This window comes from Macrosteles quadrilineatus, unplaced genomic scaffold (genome assembly GCF_028750875.1).
Source record: "Macrosteles quadrilineatus isolate MER2022 unplaced genomic scaffold, UCM_ALF_1.0 Scaffold_9__3_contigs__length_116548681, whole genome shotgun sequence".
Lineage (NCBI taxonomy): Eukaryota > Metazoa > Arthropoda > Insecta > Hemiptera > Cicadellidae > Macrosteles > Macrosteles quadrilineatus.
Genome location: NW_026542602.1, coordinates 32,780,147 through 32,800,905, shown reverse-complemented (window position 1 = coordinate 32,800,905; position 20,759 = coordinate 32,780,147). Strand labels below are relative to the sequence as shown.

The following is a 20,759-nucleotide window of genomic DNA, read 5'->3' as shown; positions in this document are numbered from 1 at the left end:
ACAAACAAAATATTTTTAAGCTAATATTTTTACTATTTATTACTGTAAAGACTGTATAACTTTAAAAAAATATTTTTAAATATTCATTTTAAAATAGTCGCACCTAGGTGGCGTCCCCATCTCAATGATTGATAATTGATTGTGATCTTGAACATTTCCAACATGTCGTTAAATTCAAAGCGATGAATATTTAAAATTGTTTGTATAATTTGTAGAAATATATTTTAGCTGTAAAATCTAGCACCTATTAAAATTAATAAGTCTAAAGAATTACATCTAATTTTTTTACTCCACGTACTCGTGATAGCAACAGTTTTTTCCTCCTTAAAAAATATAATTTTATAATAAAAATTTGTATTTTTAACAAATCCTAATACCACATTGAGTAATCTTCCAATCAATTTGACTAGAGAGGATGTTTTAAATAAAAACCGACGTTATATCTAATATAAATGCTTTATATTTCTATTTTTTCTATCTAGGAATGTTCTGTGCACTGACACTATGCGAGCTAGACCCCTGCTTGTTTGGCCGCTGTGAGCTGACGGCTTCTGGGTTTCGCTGTCATTGCAACAGAGGGTATGAGGGGGAATCATGTGACACAAAGCTTCACCCTTGTGCGCACAACCCTTGCGAGGGCCGAGGCGACTGCATAGAAAGACCTGACTCTTCCTTCCACTGTCGCTGTCACGCCTGGTGGGAAGGTGAGTAGCTCAAAACCATATCCTCAAACAATACGGTAATATGATAATTTGGGATCATTTGTTCAACCACACTGTACATAACAGTTTGATATGTAGCTGTTTTCCACATCTTGTTAAACATTGTAAACATCCTTTAAACTGCTTCTAGGAGCTCGGTGCGAGCGACGAATGCTACACATACCCTACAAACCGCTGTCTCAGCGTATGTTGCAAGAACCTTTCTGGCTGGGACTTATCACCGTCACCGTAGTTCTTGGTGTTCTCGGTCTGTTCTGGTGTGCCAAGAGACACTTCCCCGAGAAACTGGAGAAGCTTTTAGCTGAGGAAGCAGACCGCAATCGTCACTGTGAGCTTTCTTATTCAAAACTCTTTAAAATTACTGGAGACAACACATCATATTACTTTCAGTGGTTGATTTTTGAATGGTTTTAATGCATACAGCCATTTTGTTATTAGAATTCAGTGAAAGAAATTAATTTAGTTTAAAAGCGAATCTATAATTTCATTTTATATAAGCTTTGTTTACGTAGAGTATAGAAAAGTATCTGGTTGTGATGTATTTAAAACGAAATTTACCTATATTGATTTGCAGTATGTTATAATCTAGATACCAGCGGTTTCAAAACCCAACTCAACCTCAAAATCCATTCACCCCCAAAAAATAATAAATTTCTTCTTAAATGTAAAAGTGATCTAATTTAAAAGGGAGACACGAAAAAACACAAATATCACTAACAATACTTAAATTTACTCTTGAATGAAAAAACAACCAACTCGATGTATATTTTTAATTGTAAAGATTTAAAATGTAAATGTATTTTTTATCCGTACCTACATGGTGTGTGCAGGTCATATGTCCAGCAGAACCGCCTCAGTACGAGATCAGCTTTCGTCATCGCTCTACTCCGCCAACCCTGTGCCAGTCCCTGTCCAGGCGCCAAGTGTTGGCGCCCAACCAAGGGCCAGCCTCTTCGGGCGACTCGGTATCCGTAAACCCTCTCTGCTGAGCCTCACCAGCCCCTTGGTGCCTCCCGCCCACGCTCCTACAGCCAGAACCTTTAGTTTGGACGATTTGCTTAAACCACCTTCGAGAAGTAAGAAACTTCCAGTCCCGGTCTTCACCTCACGGGACTTCGGCCTTGTAAATGTTCACGACCCTTCACTATCTCTCAGCCTTGTACACAGACTCCTCTTTTGGTTCTTCTCTTCTCGACTTCGTATAGAGAAATGGTTTTTCTGTCAATCATTTGCCAATCTTCTCTCTTACGTTAACTAATATTGTAAATACACATAGCAAGTGTATGCGATCATGCATTTCAAACAATTATTTACACCAACACTTGGATAGTTGTTTAATAAAGGAAACCCAATGATCAACAACACCAAATTAGCTGTTGAAAAAAGTCATTTTCTTGCACTAACTTCACTCCATTTACACAGATATGAAATTGGTTTGGAATAAAAAAGTTCAATGAAGAATAATAGCTTATCCTCAAACTGCAATGTTATATTTCCAAAGTATATAAAAAATACTATTTTCAAATCAATTAAATGGTACCCGGTAGTATAATATGTTTTCCATTAGCAAACCTTCTTAAAATAGTATCTGTTTCTATAGATGATGTTCACACAGATCATAGCAAGCTTCCTTAAAAGTTGATAAATGTACTCAATGTGTAATCATATGCAATGCATACACATAATGCATATCATAATCATCAAATTAATTAATCAAACATTTTAATAGCATTTTTAACAGAATAATAGTGTGTGTTGAGTAAGGCAAAATTACACATAGAAATATAGCTGATTATTTATTAAATTAATCTGATCATATTAAATTTCTTTTAAACTTATCAAAGGTTTAAGGCACCTTTAAAAGGCACCATTTATAAGCTTCTTGGCATTTGTTGAAAAAATACACTTTCTGATTCTATGTCTATGAAAGACTATTAACACTTAACGGGTATGAAAATGTGACAAGCTTATATGTAGAGCAGCTCGGACTAGATGGTTTGTAACAGGTTTTGATAGTAAAATATTGATTATCACTTCGGTATAGAAGCAGTTAAAATCCTCGAAAAGGGACTTTCTTCCTTCTTCTTTCTCTTGCTGAACTCTGCTCTCCCTTCACCGCTTGCCTGCCTGACTTTCAAGCTGCTTATTTTTAAGACTTCTTTTTAGATCTGTGAAAGGTTATAGATCTTGATGATGCACCGTTCAGTCACGGAATGAAGCATGAATATTCTCTGCACATGTACAATTGCACTTTCAGGGAATTTGAATTTTATGCATTGTGTTTTTTTTTTATTGTTGGGTTACTTGAGTCATGGTATAAAGTTAGTTGGTACGTGGTACTCCTTCATTGATGATCTTTTATAAGAATAGGTTCTGGCCACAAAAACTGATTTCCAATATCTTAAAATACTAAGAAAGCATAAACTTTTATATGTTTTATCTAATAATATTATATAAAAAAAGATATAGATCAACATCGACATTTTACAAATTTCAGAAAGGTTGTACACCTAATTTAAAAAGTCAGTTTTTGTTGCAAAAATGACCACCCTTCTTATATTAATTATTGATTTTGGCTATGTAAGATAATTTTATAAGTTGTTTCCATTTTAATATTGCCTTTCTACAATATTGAGAGCTAAGTTTGAAACTGTTTACTTTGGTATCACAATATGCATACTCGCATGGATATGTTCACTATTGCTTGCGTACTTTCCAATAGTATGCATTAGAAATTAAAAGTTATTATAGCTAGTGGTAATTTTTGGCTTGGTATTTTATCAAATGAATAGTATTACTTTCACTCGTGTGTGAGTCAACATTATTTGATTGGTTTTGGAATGAAATGAGGGATTTTCCACATGTTTTCATCTTAAATCTTGGATTAATGTATTCGAATACTGTACATACAAACTTTAAACATACCAATTTTATTTTATAGTTACATTATAGTTTTATATTTGATAAATACCATACTTGATTAGCATTAAGCTGAGTATCTTGAGAGATAATGAAGCCATATGCAATGCATTTATAAATCAAATCATATATTAAAACTAAAAAAAAAACCAAGCTATACAGAGATAAGTGAAATACCTTACAATAACATTATCCTATTCAAATAAAATAAGGTTTAAACATAAATCTTTTATAGCCAATTAAAGAGCATAGCAAACAGTGTAGTAAAATATGCTGTATATCTATAGGTTACACAGTAACACAGTTGCAAGTTCGACCAACACTCATCATGTATGCATTTTTCTTAAATTCCACTTAATATTCTACTTTAAATATTTCTCACGATATAACAACTTTCGATTTGATTACAGGATCCCCTTCACCACGGAAGAAGAGGGTCAACTCGACGCCAACCAAGAAGAACGTGGCGGCAGTGGAGAAGAAGATGATCCTTCAACACCTAGTGGCGCCTGCAGTTCGAAGACAAAGCTCTGCGGAGAGTGTGCTGATGACTGGGTCGTCGTTGGAGGTCGAGAGAGCAGACTATATCAGTCAGGAGACTTCGTTCACCATCGATGCCGCCGCTGCCGCCCAAGCTGCTGCCGCTGCTGGTGAGTTCTTCAGAAATATCGATGTTGCTAAAAGATGTTTATGAAACTGTCTGTAGTATGTAACTTCTAAGCCCAAACACAGTAGGAGGCAATTTTTTATACTACGTATAGTCTCACGATGGTTGAAGTACATCTCTTAAACCTCAAAGTAAATTGTTTAAACTGATAAATTATTGAGTTAAAAAGTTACATTTCACACATTATATACTTAAGCCGGAGCACTTGAACGTATGCATAACACGTAAATGTATTGATTATCTAAACTTTTGTAGCAGCTACTCTGAAGTTTTTTTTTCAATATCTATAAATATGTTATACATGAATTCAATTTTTAAATTTTCTAATCAAAGTCGATTTTACCACCTTCTAAATTAACAAGTTAAAAATAAACAATCGGTAATTAATGTTTTTTACTAAATATAAAGTTGAATATTAAGTTTTTATTTTGTATGTATCTTAAAAATGAAGCAACGTACTTTAAATCTATCCATAATTAAATAGTTTGACTTACAATAATATCAATGGATGTATGCAAATTTGGCCATAATCTTGGAATTGCGTGTATCTAAATCTGATTCTCAGCATTAATGACAACCTATAGTAATGACATATTTTCCTTATGGTTCAGCTCGTTCCCAAGAACTGAAGCAAGAGAAGAAGGTAACATTTGCTCGTCTTCTGGACAAAGTGAGCTCCGAAATGAGTTCTGGATCAGAGCTTGAAATATCAACGGCGAACATCCGGGTTCAGCCACCCAGCCCACCTAAGGAGCTCAAGTCACCCAACAGCACAAGCAGTAACCAGGGTAGCGATTCTCTCTCGAGCTCCGACCTGGCACTGGCAGTGCACTCCGGTAAGTCACTGGGAACCTTATTCCTAAATAAGTTTGAAAATCCTCGTGATATTCAGAAATGTATAAAACTCATATAAATAATCTAGTTATTAGGTGTTAAATAGTCAACACCCAACTTTCTTTGACGCCAAGAGCATATATGGCTCATCAATGTTTGAATTATATTACGTTAGGGACTTCTTTTTAGGTCAGCTTATACAACTAGAGTTCACTTGTATATCAAACATTTTTGAGATACAACATAAACTAAATACAGATAATTGATACTTTTATTTTAAGGATTTAAGGAGGTGATATCTATATAGTATCACATGGTTGTCATATTATTTCCTCCAAACTACTTTAAAATGTATTTATAATTGTTTGTAGTTAATGGTGGTGAATTAAAACAAAGTATAAACTGTAATTTACCTCCATTGATAAAATAATTCCAGTAACTGCCCCAAATAATGATTGGTGATTGCTCAACAATATTTATGGTTACTGTTTTACTGCTCTGATTAAAAATTTTCATTCGGGTTTCTCTTTTTTGGGGCTATATATATACAATATATACATACAATATGCTAATAAGATAAGATTGTATGTTGCGTGATATTGAACATACTGTATATATATACATTTTGCTTTCACGCCCATGTCGCTTCTGCAATTATGAGAAAACTTTAGCTTTATGCATGTATAGCCTCAAATAACATGGTATTTCAGGAGACTTTACATAAAAAATATTTAACAAATAAGTTTTCGCTCTAGTTGTTCTGTGAACGATTCGACGACTGTAGAACACATGCACTTTGCAAAGTAGTTGATAAAGAGATGTTATAGATATAGTGGTAGTTTTCTTAGCAATGCCTGGAATTCTACAGTTTATCCCAAGCGGGGAGTTCAACGCTACTAGAGATGTGGAGGAGTTAGATTTGGAGTTTTCAACTCCTCTGACAATCGGAGATAACTCACAAAACTCATTGGCAGTGAGTGGGAGTGTCTGCATCGTTCTTGATCTATTTATTTCTTTGGAATTTCGAAGGGCGATTTGAATATGTTTTTGTAAAGAGTAGGATCATTTATTCGAAACTACCAACCCAAGCACACATTGTCTGCTTCTTAACATTTATCTATGTAAACTATTAAATTCATTATAAGAACGTAATTTTTAGGAGACAATCCTTGTAAGATATATAATAAAATCTACCCGTATTCTAATCCAAAAACCATGTTGAATCGCCCTTCCACTGCTTTGCATTGCGCTTCGACTTGCTTGTATTTTGATCGTGTAGAGGGATTGAGTGGCACATTTCGTCATGCAGTAAAATTACTAGTGTAATTTTCTTACAGCTGATTTAAGTACTAGTTTAGCTTAACTAAAGCACAGAAGTTAAATATTCTTCTATAAAGATCTGTTGCTAGATATTGCTGAACAAAATCCTTGAAATGATAACCGTATTGGTTTTTTCTTTGATTAATTTAGACAACAAATATGAGTTGGTAAAAGGCCAAATTTTGTCCAAGATATTACGATAACGATTTTAGGTGGCAATCATCCCTTGATTATTAATTTTTAAGTCAAGAGTTACCGGTATGTATGAAAAGTATTATTAATACAATCCACATATTATAAAGAAAATAATTTGGTAAATCTGTTGCTGGATTTTGTATTTTTATGTTTTGTGAATATTTAACATATATGAAACATTTACAAGCAATAGATGCTAAATAAGTATTCATAATCATTGAATTGAGTTTTTGTAGAAGAATAGCTTAATAATAATTTTTGAACTATTTCATGAAAATCCTAAAAAATTTCAAATTTAACATAGCTTTTTGCATATATCTATGAGTTCTACGTTATTTTATGCATTGGCAAGATATTTGCTTTTAATATTTTTTTATTTTTACTCCAAATTTACATTTGATTTTCAGCACAGTCAATTTTTCAAGCACTACATCAAGAGTCGTTAATGATTAGTTTATACTTCTTCCAATGTAGAACGTACTGAATCCTTATGGTACTTAAAAGTAGTTAAATTATAATAGTAAACAATATTTACTGAAATATTATATTTTAATATACCGGTAATCTAGTATGTTTTTCTTCTTTGTAGTAAGCTAGAGGAGCTATAATAATATTATCTCAATTATTGTAGTTGATTGGTACAATCTTACTTCTTTTATCTTCATTTGCCTAAATAAGAAATTGTCCATAAAAAGTATTGTCATTTTTGGAATTGAATTACCTAGTTTAAAATACGACAACTGTGCTGGTTAATTGTTCAAATGTATCACAACTTTTGGGAAATAAAATCAGCTCTTTGCTGAACAAACAAAATAAAGTTACAATAGAATTATATTTTTAATACATAATATCGCAATATATGCATACGTTAAAAATGGCTTTTTAAAGTCACCAAACTAAATGGCTTTAAAATAGCAATTTTTCCAGAGGAGGAACTCCAACTCCCCCCCCCCCCTCCGCCACCCACCCCCATCCTGGGTGTGGAACACCACCGTCAGCCCCTTCTCGTCAAGGTCCTACAACCACCACCGGTTAAAACCAAAAATACAATCCTTTTTTAGATGTCTCTCTTATAGTTGGTAAACTCATGACAATTGTTTGGATATGAAGACTGAAACAATTATAATGTTAAAGGTGAAGCGGCGAGACGACCTGAGAAGTTGTTGCTTGGTCAAAAGAAGGCGAATTCGGCAGACTCCATCCTTGCTATGTTCCGCAACTTCTCCTCAGTGGGTGGCAGTGGTGGAGTAGGGGTGACTGTAGCCTCTCCCTCTACCACACCTACTGCTTCCACCCCTCAGGACGATGTGGCGGGGTCTGACGACTCGTCTACCCACACTCCGGTGTCCAGCTCTAGCGGCCCTCCCGACTCTCCTCCGATGTTCACAAGAAAAAATACAATACAGGTGCGTTATAGCGTCTTGACAGACATAGTCGTAAGATATGTACTTAGCTTTTTGCATTTGCTGGCATCTAGATTCCAAAATAGATATTGTGAAATTGGGTTTCTCACTGAGCCATCCTTCAAATTCTAGTCTTGTGGAACAATAAAAATAAGAATATGTTTATTATCTTTCAGGCTACATAAGCATTGACAAAGTCAAATGTACAGCAGAAATGCCAAGTCTCTATACTAATTGGGTCTAAGGGTAATATCACATACAAGTCATAGGAACTATACAAGAATCAAAAATTATACATAACAGATTTCAAACATTAAAATTCTATCTGTTTTCAAAAGAAAAACCCACTAAGTGAATAGAAAGGATTTTTAGATAACCACTCATAAATTTTTTTTTAACTTTTACAGTATATTTTTTACTATAAGATTAATTACTTTGTTATATACCTTAAAGGATAGTACTACATGACTAGACAGTGATTTGCTGAGCCTATTGTACTCAATTGCTGCTTTATCCCTATTGCGAGTGTTGTAACTGTGCATATCCCCAGTGAGTGTAACAAGATCCTGATTTTTTAGTATATAAGATACGAGACAAAAAATGTAAAGGTTGATTATGGTTTGTATTTCCAACTGAATAAATAAAGGCCTGCAATGAGCACTTACATCTGACATCTGACTTGGTCATAACTCTAATTGCCTTCTTCTGAAGGATAAGAATGTCATCAATTTTAGCACAGTTGCCAAACAAAATCAGACCATATCTAAGAATAGATTGAAAATAGGCAAAGTAAGCTGTTTTTAGATAATGACTTGGAACGCACATTGTCAAAGAACGCACATTGAAAAGTATCTGTTTAAGTCAAAGATCCTCAACAAGTTAGGGTTTTCCTGTATCTAATTTACAAATTAGAGTTGCTTTATCTAATTTACAAATTAAAGCTGCACAAATTTCTATAAGCATTGTTATTTGTCCACTAGGTGTCGGTGCTGGATCCTCTAAGTGCACAGAAGAGCGGCAATCTTCTCTACCCTCCAAGTATATTGCTGGAGGTTCCCAACAAGTGTTTGTCGCCCATCAAAGAGATGCCTACGCCCTCCCCTTCACCAGCTCTTACACCTGTAATGCCTAGACATTCTCAGCCTACTTCTCTCTATCGAACAAAGGTGACTATTACCTCAGGTATTATTACTCTGAGCTAATACCAAGAGTTACGGGTGAAATCAAACTTTTCATTTTTAGCGAATTTCCCTATAGGGAAGTAGCTATTACCGTAGGTGGCACGGTAAGACATAGACCTGAGACCAATTTACTTTTTCATTTTGATGTCCCCAGAGGCCAAAAACACCATTCGTTCAAATTTTTATATATGTATATATATATATATAGACATATATATATATATATATAGACATATATATATATATATATATATATATACGTCCGTGAACGCGATAACTTGAGTAATTTTTGTCCGATTTTGATGAAATTTGGTTTAAAGGTGTAAAGCGGGATAAACTTGAATGAGTTCGCGAACCAGCATGATCGGACCATGGGAACGGGGCTTTACGGGGGGTTTTATGGGGTAAAAATTGGTTTTTCACACTTTTGACCCTCAAAACACAAAATTTCCCAATTTCTCTTTAGACCTTTTTAAAGAGCTTAAAAAAACAATTAATTTAGTATATAAAAGTATTTTTGTTCGGTTAATAGTAACGGAGAAAATTAAAAAAATTGTAAATTTAAAATTCCCATGTTATTCTTATGGAGAATATTGTCAAATGTTGTAGTTTGCTTGTTTATGGAAATATTTTGTATTTTGATCAAATTTATTTATTTTGTACTAAGCTATCAATATTTTACAAAAAAAAACACACTTTATTAGTTTCCTTGTAGCAGCAAACCTAGGTACTCGTTAAACCTAATGTTATTAAATAAAATATATTTAATTGAAAATCAATTAAGACAAATGGAAATTCGCTTAGTCGGCAGGTTTGCTGCGGCGGGGGTATTTATGTTTGATATTAGCTATAGGGAAGTGATAGAAACTATATTAAGGGGAAAACGTATCCAATAAAATACTTTTTTGCAGCCTGATCGTCTTGAGATCCCAGTCAGTGCAGCTACAAACTCTCTGACAATTCCTACCCTGACTGTCCAACAACCGTCACCCACACGACCCTCTCCACCAGCGATGCTTTTCTCCAGTGGTTTCCCTGGCTCTCCACCCCCGCACAAAGAGCCACCATTTCTTCAAAGGGGAAGTAAATTGCTCAAAGACCTAGATAAGCCGACTTCTCTAGAGCTTCCTGTTCCTCCTCCTCTCATAACAGTGACTTGCAGCATGAGTGAAGTGGAATCTGACGGAGAATCCCCAGCGGCGAAGACTGGAGTGCCCGGGTCCAGTGGAATGTGTTATCTGAGCCCGTTCTCCATGTGTACGCGGGCAGACAGGACTACTTCCGAGTCGAACCTCAGCTCATCTGGGTACAGCTCAATGGCAAGTCCAGGACCTTCCCGGTGCGGCTCAAATAACCCTCTCTGTCCCGATGTAGACGACCACTCGAAAAAGCCGTCCCCTTTGCTACGCACAACAAGAAAGGACGAAACGAAAAAGACTCACGCCGGGTGCCTTAGAGGACGTTCAGACTCGGAAACGTTGTCGGACGATCCTCAAATTGAATCTAATGATGAGGGATTTGGAACGGACCATATCGATGAGAAAATTGAAGACGGTGAACTGAAAAGTGCGAAAGAGCTTGAGGTGTTTATCGGTACGGAGTTAGTTGAGACGGGGAAGAAGCTCATTGGGCTGGTGTCTCCCTCGTCCAAACTCAAACATTGCAGCAGTTTTGAGTCGAATTTAGAGCAAACTGGAAGATCAAGGAAGGTGAAGCCTTGTGTCAGCGTCGAGGCAGGCCTGGACTGCTATCGCCTGGCTCCCCCACCCAATGATGTTTTCAAGGTAAACCCATTGCCATTATTTTTCTTTGTTTCGATTTTAAAGCTAAGGTAATGTTTAATCTTATGTTTCCAAAACTTTTGTTCAATTAAACCGACAAAAAGTTTTGAGCCAAATTAATTATTCTGATTGCAGTTGCAGGCAATATTGCAGAGTACCCTTGGGTCTGTTGTACTAGTGGATTTTGTGGTTCTGTTTGCATCTGAATCTTCAAATGAGTCATAAACTTTCTATTGAATTCATAATATTCAATAAGTTCCTACCATCAAAAATGTTTGTAGCTTATTCAAAGACCGTCACATACCACTGTTAGGGGATTTGTTGTCAATATCCCCTACTAATAGGTTAGCTCTTCCTTTCCTAGGTCACCCTGCAGCTGCCCAGTATAGTGGTGGATGCTGACGAATGTGGTACTGCAGCACCGTCCACACATTGCAGTCCAGTCAGCTCACGTAGTGAGAGCCCTCTCAGTGACAAGACGGCTGGACTAGGCCGCTTCTCACCCATGTTCTACGGCAAGCTAACCGACAGCGACGGTGAGTCTGGCTGTGAGACTTGCTGATAAATGTTTTATTTTTATGCAATAAAATATAAACGGAGATAGAAAATAACACATAAACAAAAAGAGGTGTAGAAAAACAAATGTTTTTCCTCCGCAGTGCTGTTGTGGTTTACTGTTTTGTTACTCAACAGAGCCATATTTTTCTTGAAACAATTAGTGTTTTCTTGCTTAGTCTTTTCTTGGCTCCCAATATTTTCCCGTGAATGAACTTATTTTTTGGATCTATCTACTACTAAAAACTATTGAATGGCATTTCGCATGCTTTGAAAAATGTCATGCTAAACAAAAATCTGGTAATAAATACCATCAAACTCTAAGCAAATAACATAACAGTAGCAACTATAAGAGATAGTCTGGAGGAATGCCTCTAGATTTTAAACGATTTAAGACATTTAAAGTGTAAAAGCCATTCAACAGGGTTTCTTTTATACTCCTACTACAAGTACGTTATTCCAGTTTCCCTGTATGTAGTAATTATGTATCACCAATTTAGCATTTAAGGTGGAAAATGACTTTAAAAAGTCATCTAAAATTCAACTTTAATTCTTATTCATATGTTTACTGTAGGTTTGTACGACTGTGCCAGCTCTGACTGCTGCAAGATGGCTGCCAACAGAAAGTCTTCGGGGAGAAGAAAGGAAAGAAAGAGAAGTAAATCTCCTGCGAAGGTAAAAGATAAGGATATGAAGGATCTGGTTGCTCCTACGCAGATTCTATTAGACGTACCTGGGAAGGCAGATCCTTTCTGTCGTCATAACCTGAGGACCAAGCCAAGTCCGAAACGAAGAGTCAGAACACATTCACAGGTCGCTTCTTCAACATCTTCCTCTTCTACGGAGAGCATCAATTCTGTTGGGTCAGTATTTCCTTCACAATTAACTACAGAAAAAGAGTTCAAAGAGTCATGCATTGTTGTGCACTATGCATGGAACACACAAGTAAACCGGTTACCATTGAAAGTGTCATTTGGTTAATTATTTCCTAATCAATACTCAAGAGCTGTGACGAGTAAAGTATTTCTTAACTGTAGACAGTTTGTAATCAGTTTATATAGCCACATATCTGTGACAAACAATATTTCATCTTTCATTTTCAAATCACTCTGTAAAAACAAGACTTAATAGATCCAATTATGCCCTAATGAAAGTGTATAAGCGACACCGAACTGGCTTTCGAAATAAATTATATTAATCTAAGACTTCCACATACCTACATATTTTTCCGCCTTCCATATTGTATGAGATAGGTATCAATGTTTCATTAAAATTTAGAAAGCCAAATCATTGAAAATCAATAATACGTGTGATTTTTTTCTCTCAGAGATCTGTGCCAGACCCGGATGTCACCTGAGAGTGGGCGTAGTCCAGACCGGGGCTGGGCCAAACTGGACTCTCCCACCAAGGTCCCCTCCAACGAGGCGTCCGGAGAGGAAACTGGAGAAGTCAGTACATTTCTGTTCGGGATTATTTCAACCTTCTTAGATGGTTAAATGTGTAAATCTATTATATATAAATATAAATATTATGTATATATTATATATAAATTCATACAGAGGTGTTAAATATACTATGAACTGTGTCTGGGATCTTAGACTTGTCTTTGCATGATTATAAGGAATAGTCATCAAATATAGGGTAGATTTAGAGAAAAAGGTTTACCAAACATAGATTTACTATGTATTATTTCAACTTGAGATTCATTAGCCCACTGGTAAATTAGAGCCACAACATTTACAATTGAGAGAGAAAAAATGAAACTGTACGATATCATTTTTTATAAGAAATAGTGCGCTATATATTGTTTCCTGATTCTTGTTCTCCTACTCTGCAGTTGGATAATTTCAATGAGTAGATGGTGTAAGGGACGTGCCGGAGGATAATAAAACATAAATTGTAGCAAGATATTTGTTTATTATTTTTTTACAGAGTAACATTCTTGGTATTTTTTTTATTTCCGGGACCTTATTTTTTACTGCTGGTAAATAACATTATAACCGTTATAAATCATAGATTTCGGTAATTCTAGATATGGTTTGGGCCTACATGTATGGATGAAAAATAATAACGATTCTGTCACAACAGGATAGGATTATTTTAAAGTCGATAGCTAAAAATCAAAGGTCACTATATATTTTTAACACTAAATTATTTTAAAAATCTTTTATTCGTGCGATAAGTTAAAGGAAAGCGTGTAGATTGACATGTAAGAAAAACATTTTAGATGATGAGGGTATGTGGAGAGCATATAAGTTAGATTTTGACTAAAAGGTACAGTAATGGTAGAATTTTCTGGTAGAACTGGTTTTAAGAAAAACTTGCTGCTGTTGACAAGACTCGTTCTTCCCTCGTAAACCATTTTTGTGAAGCTGAGGTTACGTAATATTTTAGGGGGCATTGCAGACATGTTCAATCTCGAACAATGAAAATCAAAGTATTCACGACGTTTCAGGATCTGGGATTGTTTCAGCTTTATTTAACACATTATCCATAGATATTCTGGATTTATAAAGATGCTCCTTTCTAGTATATGTTTTGTTGCATGTATAGATCAACAATGGATGGGGAATTGAAATCACAGTTTGAAATCTCCAGAAATACACAAGGGTTCGACATTTTACCCTAACTTGTAAACCCTATTTTGAGCTTCGGTAATATATTTTGGCTATTAAGTTTGACTACGTTTTCTTCCCTTGGATCTTATTTCCTAGTTTTAGTTTTGATTATGTTGCTAAGCTTCTTTTACCTCATTTACTGCTGTTGTTTTGATTATCAAACCTGTAGTTTTCTAGCTATTTTCATAGAGTGTTTTGTGGTAATTAGGATTAGTTAGAGTGGTATGAGCAAGTAATCATTTGAAATGTTTAGTTGGACAAAAAGTGAAGAGTTTGAGTAGAATTGTTGTTACTATACAAAGAATAATAAAAACGATTGTTGTATGTCTTTTTTTCGAGCATACTTGACACATAAGTTAATAAATATATTAAGAAGAAAATTAAATATCATGAAACTGTTACCTTCTCATTCAATATTTCAACTGTAAACGTTTTGTTCGTTTATAATATTTGAAAGGAGCAAGAATAGTTTAATTAAATGGATTATCTATCAATACAAACGTTAAGGGTTATTTTCATTTGTATAAGTTAGCATATTATCACACTTTACAAGAGTTTTGCCTTGTGTTAAAGATAGCATTAGTATTTTATTTGAAAAAAAATATTTAATTAAATAAATAATCCATCAAAATATATCCACAATAGTTGTTATTAGTTAACTTTAAAATAATTATGTTTAGATTGACTTTTCGGAGATCAATAAACATGTTAGTTTTTTTTTATATTATATGTTTTTCTAATAACCAAAAGAACTAGATATCAGTTAGGTTTATAAACATAACAGGACTATGATAGTTTTCACATTAAGATATTTAATGTACTCAAATAGTGTTTACATATTAAAAAATAGTCAATGCTAAATATTCCACCTCCAAGCATACATCCAGAATAAAAATACTATTTTAACTTTAAATGCATCCATAAAGGCTAGTGCACTGTTACAGCTATTTATGTAATAGGTTCGAGTAATTAAAGAGTTTGGGAACTTAGCTAATGTGATTAATCTTCTCAGTAAATATTGTTGTATTTATTTATCCTTAATGACCACAACTTTTGTGAAGGCATGTATTCTAATTCTGGCCAAATTTACAGGAAGCAACAGTGACAACCCAAATGTTGCCAAAGCCGAATAGAAAAATCAGCCGCCTAAGGACTATCGGACATCAGATAAGGTACGCTGTTCGGACTCCAATCACAAACCTCATTTTACTAGTCTATAGTTTGTACAATACAGTAGGGCTGTGTTGCAAATAAAATAATGTTTGGTTTGCAGCAAACAATGCAGTTAATATTAATTAAAAATATATTTGTAATATAGACTTACTATAACGCGTCAGCAGTTAGAATCGTAACGGCGTTGATGTGCATTGTGCAAGTTTCGGCTAGAATTATTTCAAACATATTAATTCAGAAAGTAAATTAAATCATTTCTTAGTAGTTTTGTCAATGATTTATACACTTAAAATAGGCCTCCCTCGGAAAAACTTTCCTCGTTCATGAGCTAGAATCTCCTTGAGATGAAATAAAATTTAAAAAAATGTATTTTTCAAATCTTTTGTTTTGATTCATATTGGAAAATAGTTACACTTTTTCAGCACTATAAACTTGTTTCCTTCCTTATTTTAGGGCACAATAACCCAAATGTCATGTTAAATAAGCTTCTTATAATGGTTTTGAGTCAGGTGTTTCTACAGTAATCTTTTTTAATGAAATTTTATCGATTTAATTGTAGTACAAAATGCTCATTCTGTGTGTAGACCAACTGAACTTAAATTTCTATAAAATATAATTATTAAGTCCTCTAAAAATGTGGTGTCCTAATGATTATTGTCATCAGTTTCACTGTCTGTGAAACTAACTTTGAAAAGTGTTGACTGAATTCCCATCAAATGTTTGACATTTCGAACATGTTTCAACTTTCAATTCCACTGGTGTTAAAGCCAACAAAACAAACTGTTCATGTTTTGAAATATGTTTCTAATTGTTAATTGTTTTAAACTTATTCCTTCTCTGAACTTTTACCTCAGGTTTTTGCGGAGACTGGAGCGGAGTATACGGCACGGCTGGGAGACGCCCGAGCCCCCAGACTCCCCCAGCCTTGAGCCCCTGACCAGCCAAGGGGGCGTAGCCCGCGGGGGGCGAGTGCGAGGAACTGTCAGTGACGAACCTTTGCTCAGCAGAGAGGACCGGGCATGGCGACGAGTCAACATTATAAGAAGTGGACATACGGATTAAACTTATGGACTACCTATCGGAAAATTTTGGGTCCAGTGAACTGCGGCGGTTAGTTTTAAGTTAATTCAATGTAACATTTACAAAACTGACCATTAAAAACATGTAAAACTGTTACAAAAACAAACTCACATATATGTAAGTTTTTTTTTTTTGACAAATAAAACAAGATCAATTTTTATGTTTTTGAACTAACCTAATCTAACAGCCGCAACACGTTGTCAAAGACTGGCCCTCGTGTCAAAAAGACCAAAAAGATCTTGTAATCATTTCACTTCTTATTCGATTGGGATTGAATTAACGAGACATAACCAGGCTTAGCACCGAGTCAAAACTATCCCTTAAAATGATTATTGATTGATTTGGAAAGATTAAAAGTGTGGGTAGTTATAATTTGACTGTTAAGTGAAGCATACTGAAAAAATATCGATTCATGTAAATTTTGTACGTGGTATGTAATGACTTTAGTAATGTGAGGATGCATATGGTACCGTAGGACTAATAGAAGCTAGGGTTTACTACATGGTTAAAAAATAAACATCTAGCTGAACTATTTCTAAAAAAAATATAATAATATATACACTCTTTAAAACAATACATGATTTCCATTTTATATAAACTCTCACATAAATAACCCAGAGAACAGCTCGTTTGGATGTTGATAGCAAAAAGTTTTTAAACAAGTTTATAAAGTTTGCAATTATTTTATGGTATTTTCAAATCCGATTTGTAACATATTTTATTGATAAAACTTAGTAATTTTTTTAATAATGTTTGTTGAAGCTATTTTGTTGAGGGTTTTACGATGTATAAACACTGTTATATGATTATGTTTTTTCTCATTTCATTATTGGTCCAAATATGGACTGCTACTTGCTGTAGTGCTGTCGAGATTTAATATAAAAGAGATCGTTGTTATGAAGAATTTTAAGAATCGATTAGTGTAGTAATTTAAGAAGGAAGATGGAATCATATACAATGCCATCCTTATCTATCCAGTTTATTATAGTAACAATCTGCCTCACGATCAGAATCTGAATCTTTAGAATCACCATCATTCATAGAAATGTGCATTAATCATGCATATATCCATGATATGTTTTTACAATTAATACCACACACATATAAATAAAGGTAATATCAATTCCTTTGAAATAATTTAAGTTTTTTCAGTCAAATATATACAAACCGGTATTAGTGTTTAACTTGAGTGTCGAATGAATTTTAAAGCTATATTTTTTATAAGTCCACTGAGTAAAGTGAAATATTTCGATCTAACAACTATGGTTTTTTTAAAGGTGGGAACCATCTTATGCTGGAATATTTTATTTGATTCACACTTTATTGTTTTGAAATATACTTTTATAGTTATGGTTTTAGGCACACAACTATTTAGTGTGTCTTGTTAACTTTTAAAATGGATTCGATATATCAAAATGGAATCAGATACCTAAGTATCTGATTTCATTTTGATATATTGGCTATTGAACATTTAAACAAAAAGATGTTCATTAAAATATCTGTGACAAAAACCATTTCTGAGAATACGATAATTATTATGATGACCAAATAATAATGTTCTGTTGAAAGATTTTCTTTAAAATTAACAATAATCATGTATTACTTCCTTTACGTGGTATCTTCTCCTAAATTCTTCAGTAAATTTTTTCAATGGTTTCTTCACCTAAATGAAAGACTGGCTGTTACGTATGACCACAGAATGAAGAGTATACAATACTGTCTACTTCTTTATTCTGTGTATGATTAGTTCAAAACAATTCCTCAGAAACCATTCTATACTTTAGTTCTTTTAACTTATATTTTTTAATATTATACGTATGTGGTTGAAAATAAGCCTTTGACAATTTAAATACTCATTTATTCTAAAGTATAATGGCAATGTTTCGGTGTTTGATGTTTTTATATGGTTGTTGTTTTTGTATTTTTCAACATTGTATGTCATAATTGTGCAAAAATCATAGACAATCAATGCATGTCTAAAACCAGTCATGGAGAAATTTTGATGGGATTTGTCTGCATAATTTTTATTTATGTTTAAAGCGATTTATTCCATAAGAATTTTTAAAATTATTTAAAAGTATATTTACACTATTTTTTGCATTAGCTCCATTATAAATAGCAGAGGCAACCAGCTTTAGGTAAATTTATTTATTCCAATTATTATGTCTTCAATAATCCAAATAATTGTAATATAAAAAATTGTAGTTTTAGTACTTTTACTACTTCAATGATTTTATCCAACTGCTATCATTCGTCATGATAATTATTATTCTCGTCTTTAGTAGGAATTTAGGATCGATTGCAAACAAAAGATGGCAATGTTTGGAAGTAAAATAATGAAGAGAAATAAAGTATTTGAACCAACAGACAAAAGTTAAAATTCCGACAAGTGTTTGACACTGAATATTGTGTTCATAAGTTATCATCAAATCCCAATTAATGCTAAGTAATAGGTTTTATCACACTGTTCATTTAAAGAAAGTTAATGTGTTTGGACTCCAATCAACGGTGCAATAATTACTTAGCTTAATGTAATTGTGTCGTCTGTATATTTTTATACTGGTCCACTTTTCCCATATGTTTCTGCTGTATTTTCTATAAGATTCTATAAAATACTATAAACCATGTAAATAACCATTGTTACATTATTTTAAAGCGTTTTGGTGTTGTATTTACTGAGTGGTTATGTTTTCTTCTTTCATCAAAATGCCATTAGTGATGGAGTTTTCCTAGAATTTAAATTATATTGCACCCAGGGTTGATTAGGGTTTACGTTAAATATCTTATTTACATATTGATAAATATTCCGCTCATGTTAGGAAAATAGATGTGTGTTAATTTTTTTATCTAGGTAAAAATACCCTATTCATATGTTTATGAAGAATATATTTATTGTTACATATTCAAACATGTTATTCCTATTTCTATGTAAAGGTCTACAAAGATTTTTATAAGTCAGTTTAATTTCTTCTTTTTATAATATCGTTTCCTAGATCTTCTTAAAAATATTATTTCCTATACCAATCCTTCAATTTTATTTATTTTTTCAGCGTTTCCAAATTTAGTACTGTAATATATTTTATAAGAATTTTATCAACATTTACGATTTTCCAATGTTTAAGTTTTACCCATCTAATAATCTAATAAGTTAATATTGACCAAATCTAATTTATAATTGTTTCAATCTATTTTGTTTTTTTTCTCTTTTCTTACAAACATACTTGTTCTATTTTAATCCCTACAGTAATACTCAGCACATGTTATCCTTTGTTTTTTAAACGAGAAAAAATCTTGTACATATTTCCAAACATGTTGTCAACTGTGATATTATTAATTTAAATAAAGCACAAGGAATGCATATTATGTTTTGATTATTCAAAGTTAATATTGACGTAGTATACTCTGTCAAATATATTTCTTAATAGCAAACTGTTAGAACCACCTAGAATAGTTAGTGGGCCAATGCAACTTAGAAAGTTATTTTTATTTGTTAAGCATATTTCCTTTTGCTTGTCTTTTTGTGGTTAAATTTACGATAGTCCACTCAAATGTTTTATAAGTAATATAATTTGTTCAGGCAACTCTGTGCGTTAGATATACATTTCTATTGACTATGAGGTATAAATTAGAGCATTACTTCAATGTTAATTTCAACATACATTTAATGAAATGACCAAAACAAAACTACTTTGAAGTATTTTTCAAGTATGAAAATAAACTATGCAATGTGATAGTATTGTATTTATACAGTTTTTCTGGTACAATAATTATGTTTTCGGAAGAAAAATTATATGTATCTCATTTCGAAATGTCCTTTTAGTTCCTAAAATCCAAGAGGTCTTGTAATATATTAATTTAAAACAACAATTAAATTAAATTACATTGCTAGCCTTTTTTACTTTCTTCGTAATTTTGATCTATGTACAGAGTTGAACTTTACCTTTAGCTGGTTTTATTTATATCATTAGGTTTTAAATTCCTAGTTTAAACTACTGTAGGATGCACTTCGGAATCACTGTTATTCTCTGTCAATTGCTTAACACTTGCGTCTCACCACAGAATATATAACGTTTTCTTTAACTGATTGTGTATTTTATTTCCTCATTCTAACATTTATACCTTCTATATTCAATTATATTTATTAATTACGTTATAACAAATAACATTTAAAGCAAAAAACTGGTGATCTTGACTAACAAAAATACCCATTTTGTTTAATGAGGTTGTTTTATCCCCTCCATGGAATCATATTACTGCTTAACAGCGTATTCAGATGGGTAAGTGATTATGATTAATGAAAAAAAATTGCAA

General features: G+C 33.3%; 1 protein-coding gene across 1 annotated transcript in view; it reads left to right on the top strand.

Annotated features, from left to right (window-relative positions):
* The window catches only part of LOC129003315 (uncharacterized), a 298,914-nt gene extending 279,412 nt beyond the window's left edge, over positions 1 to 19,502 (top strand). Inside the window, exons 48-61 of the mRNA XM_054431607.1 lie at positions 483 to 704; positions 853 to 1,050; positions 1,553 to 1,971; positions 3,220 to 3,223; positions 4,052 to 4,291; positions 4,920 to 5,144; positions 7,792 to 8,063; positions 9,041 to 9,226; positions 10,153 to 11,025; positions 11,387 to 11,558; positions 12,152 to 12,440; positions 12,905 to 13,025; positions 15,288 to 15,367; positions 16,223 to 19,502. Coding sequence (XP_054287582.1) covers positions 483 to 704; positions 853 to 1,050; positions 1,553 to 1,971; positions 3,220 to 3,223; positions 4,052 to 4,291; positions 4,920 to 5,144; positions 7,792 to 8,063; positions 9,041 to 9,226; positions 10,153 to 11,025; positions 11,387 to 11,558; positions 12,152 to 12,440; positions 12,905 to 13,025; positions 15,288 to 15,367; positions 16,223 to 16,430 — 3,509 coding nt within the window. The 3' untranslated portion in view covers positions 16,431 to 19,502. The remainder of the gene's footprint in view (positions 1 to 482; positions 705 to 852; positions 1,051 to 1,552; positions 1,972 to 3,219; positions 3,224 to 4,051; positions 4,292 to 4,919; positions 5,145 to 7,791; positions 8,064 to 9,040; positions 9,227 to 10,152; positions 11,026 to 11,386; positions 11,559 to 12,151; positions 12,441 to 12,904; positions 13,026 to 15,287; positions 15,368 to 16,222) is intronic.
* The last annotated feature ends 1,257 nt before the right edge of the window (positions 19,503 to 20,759 follow it).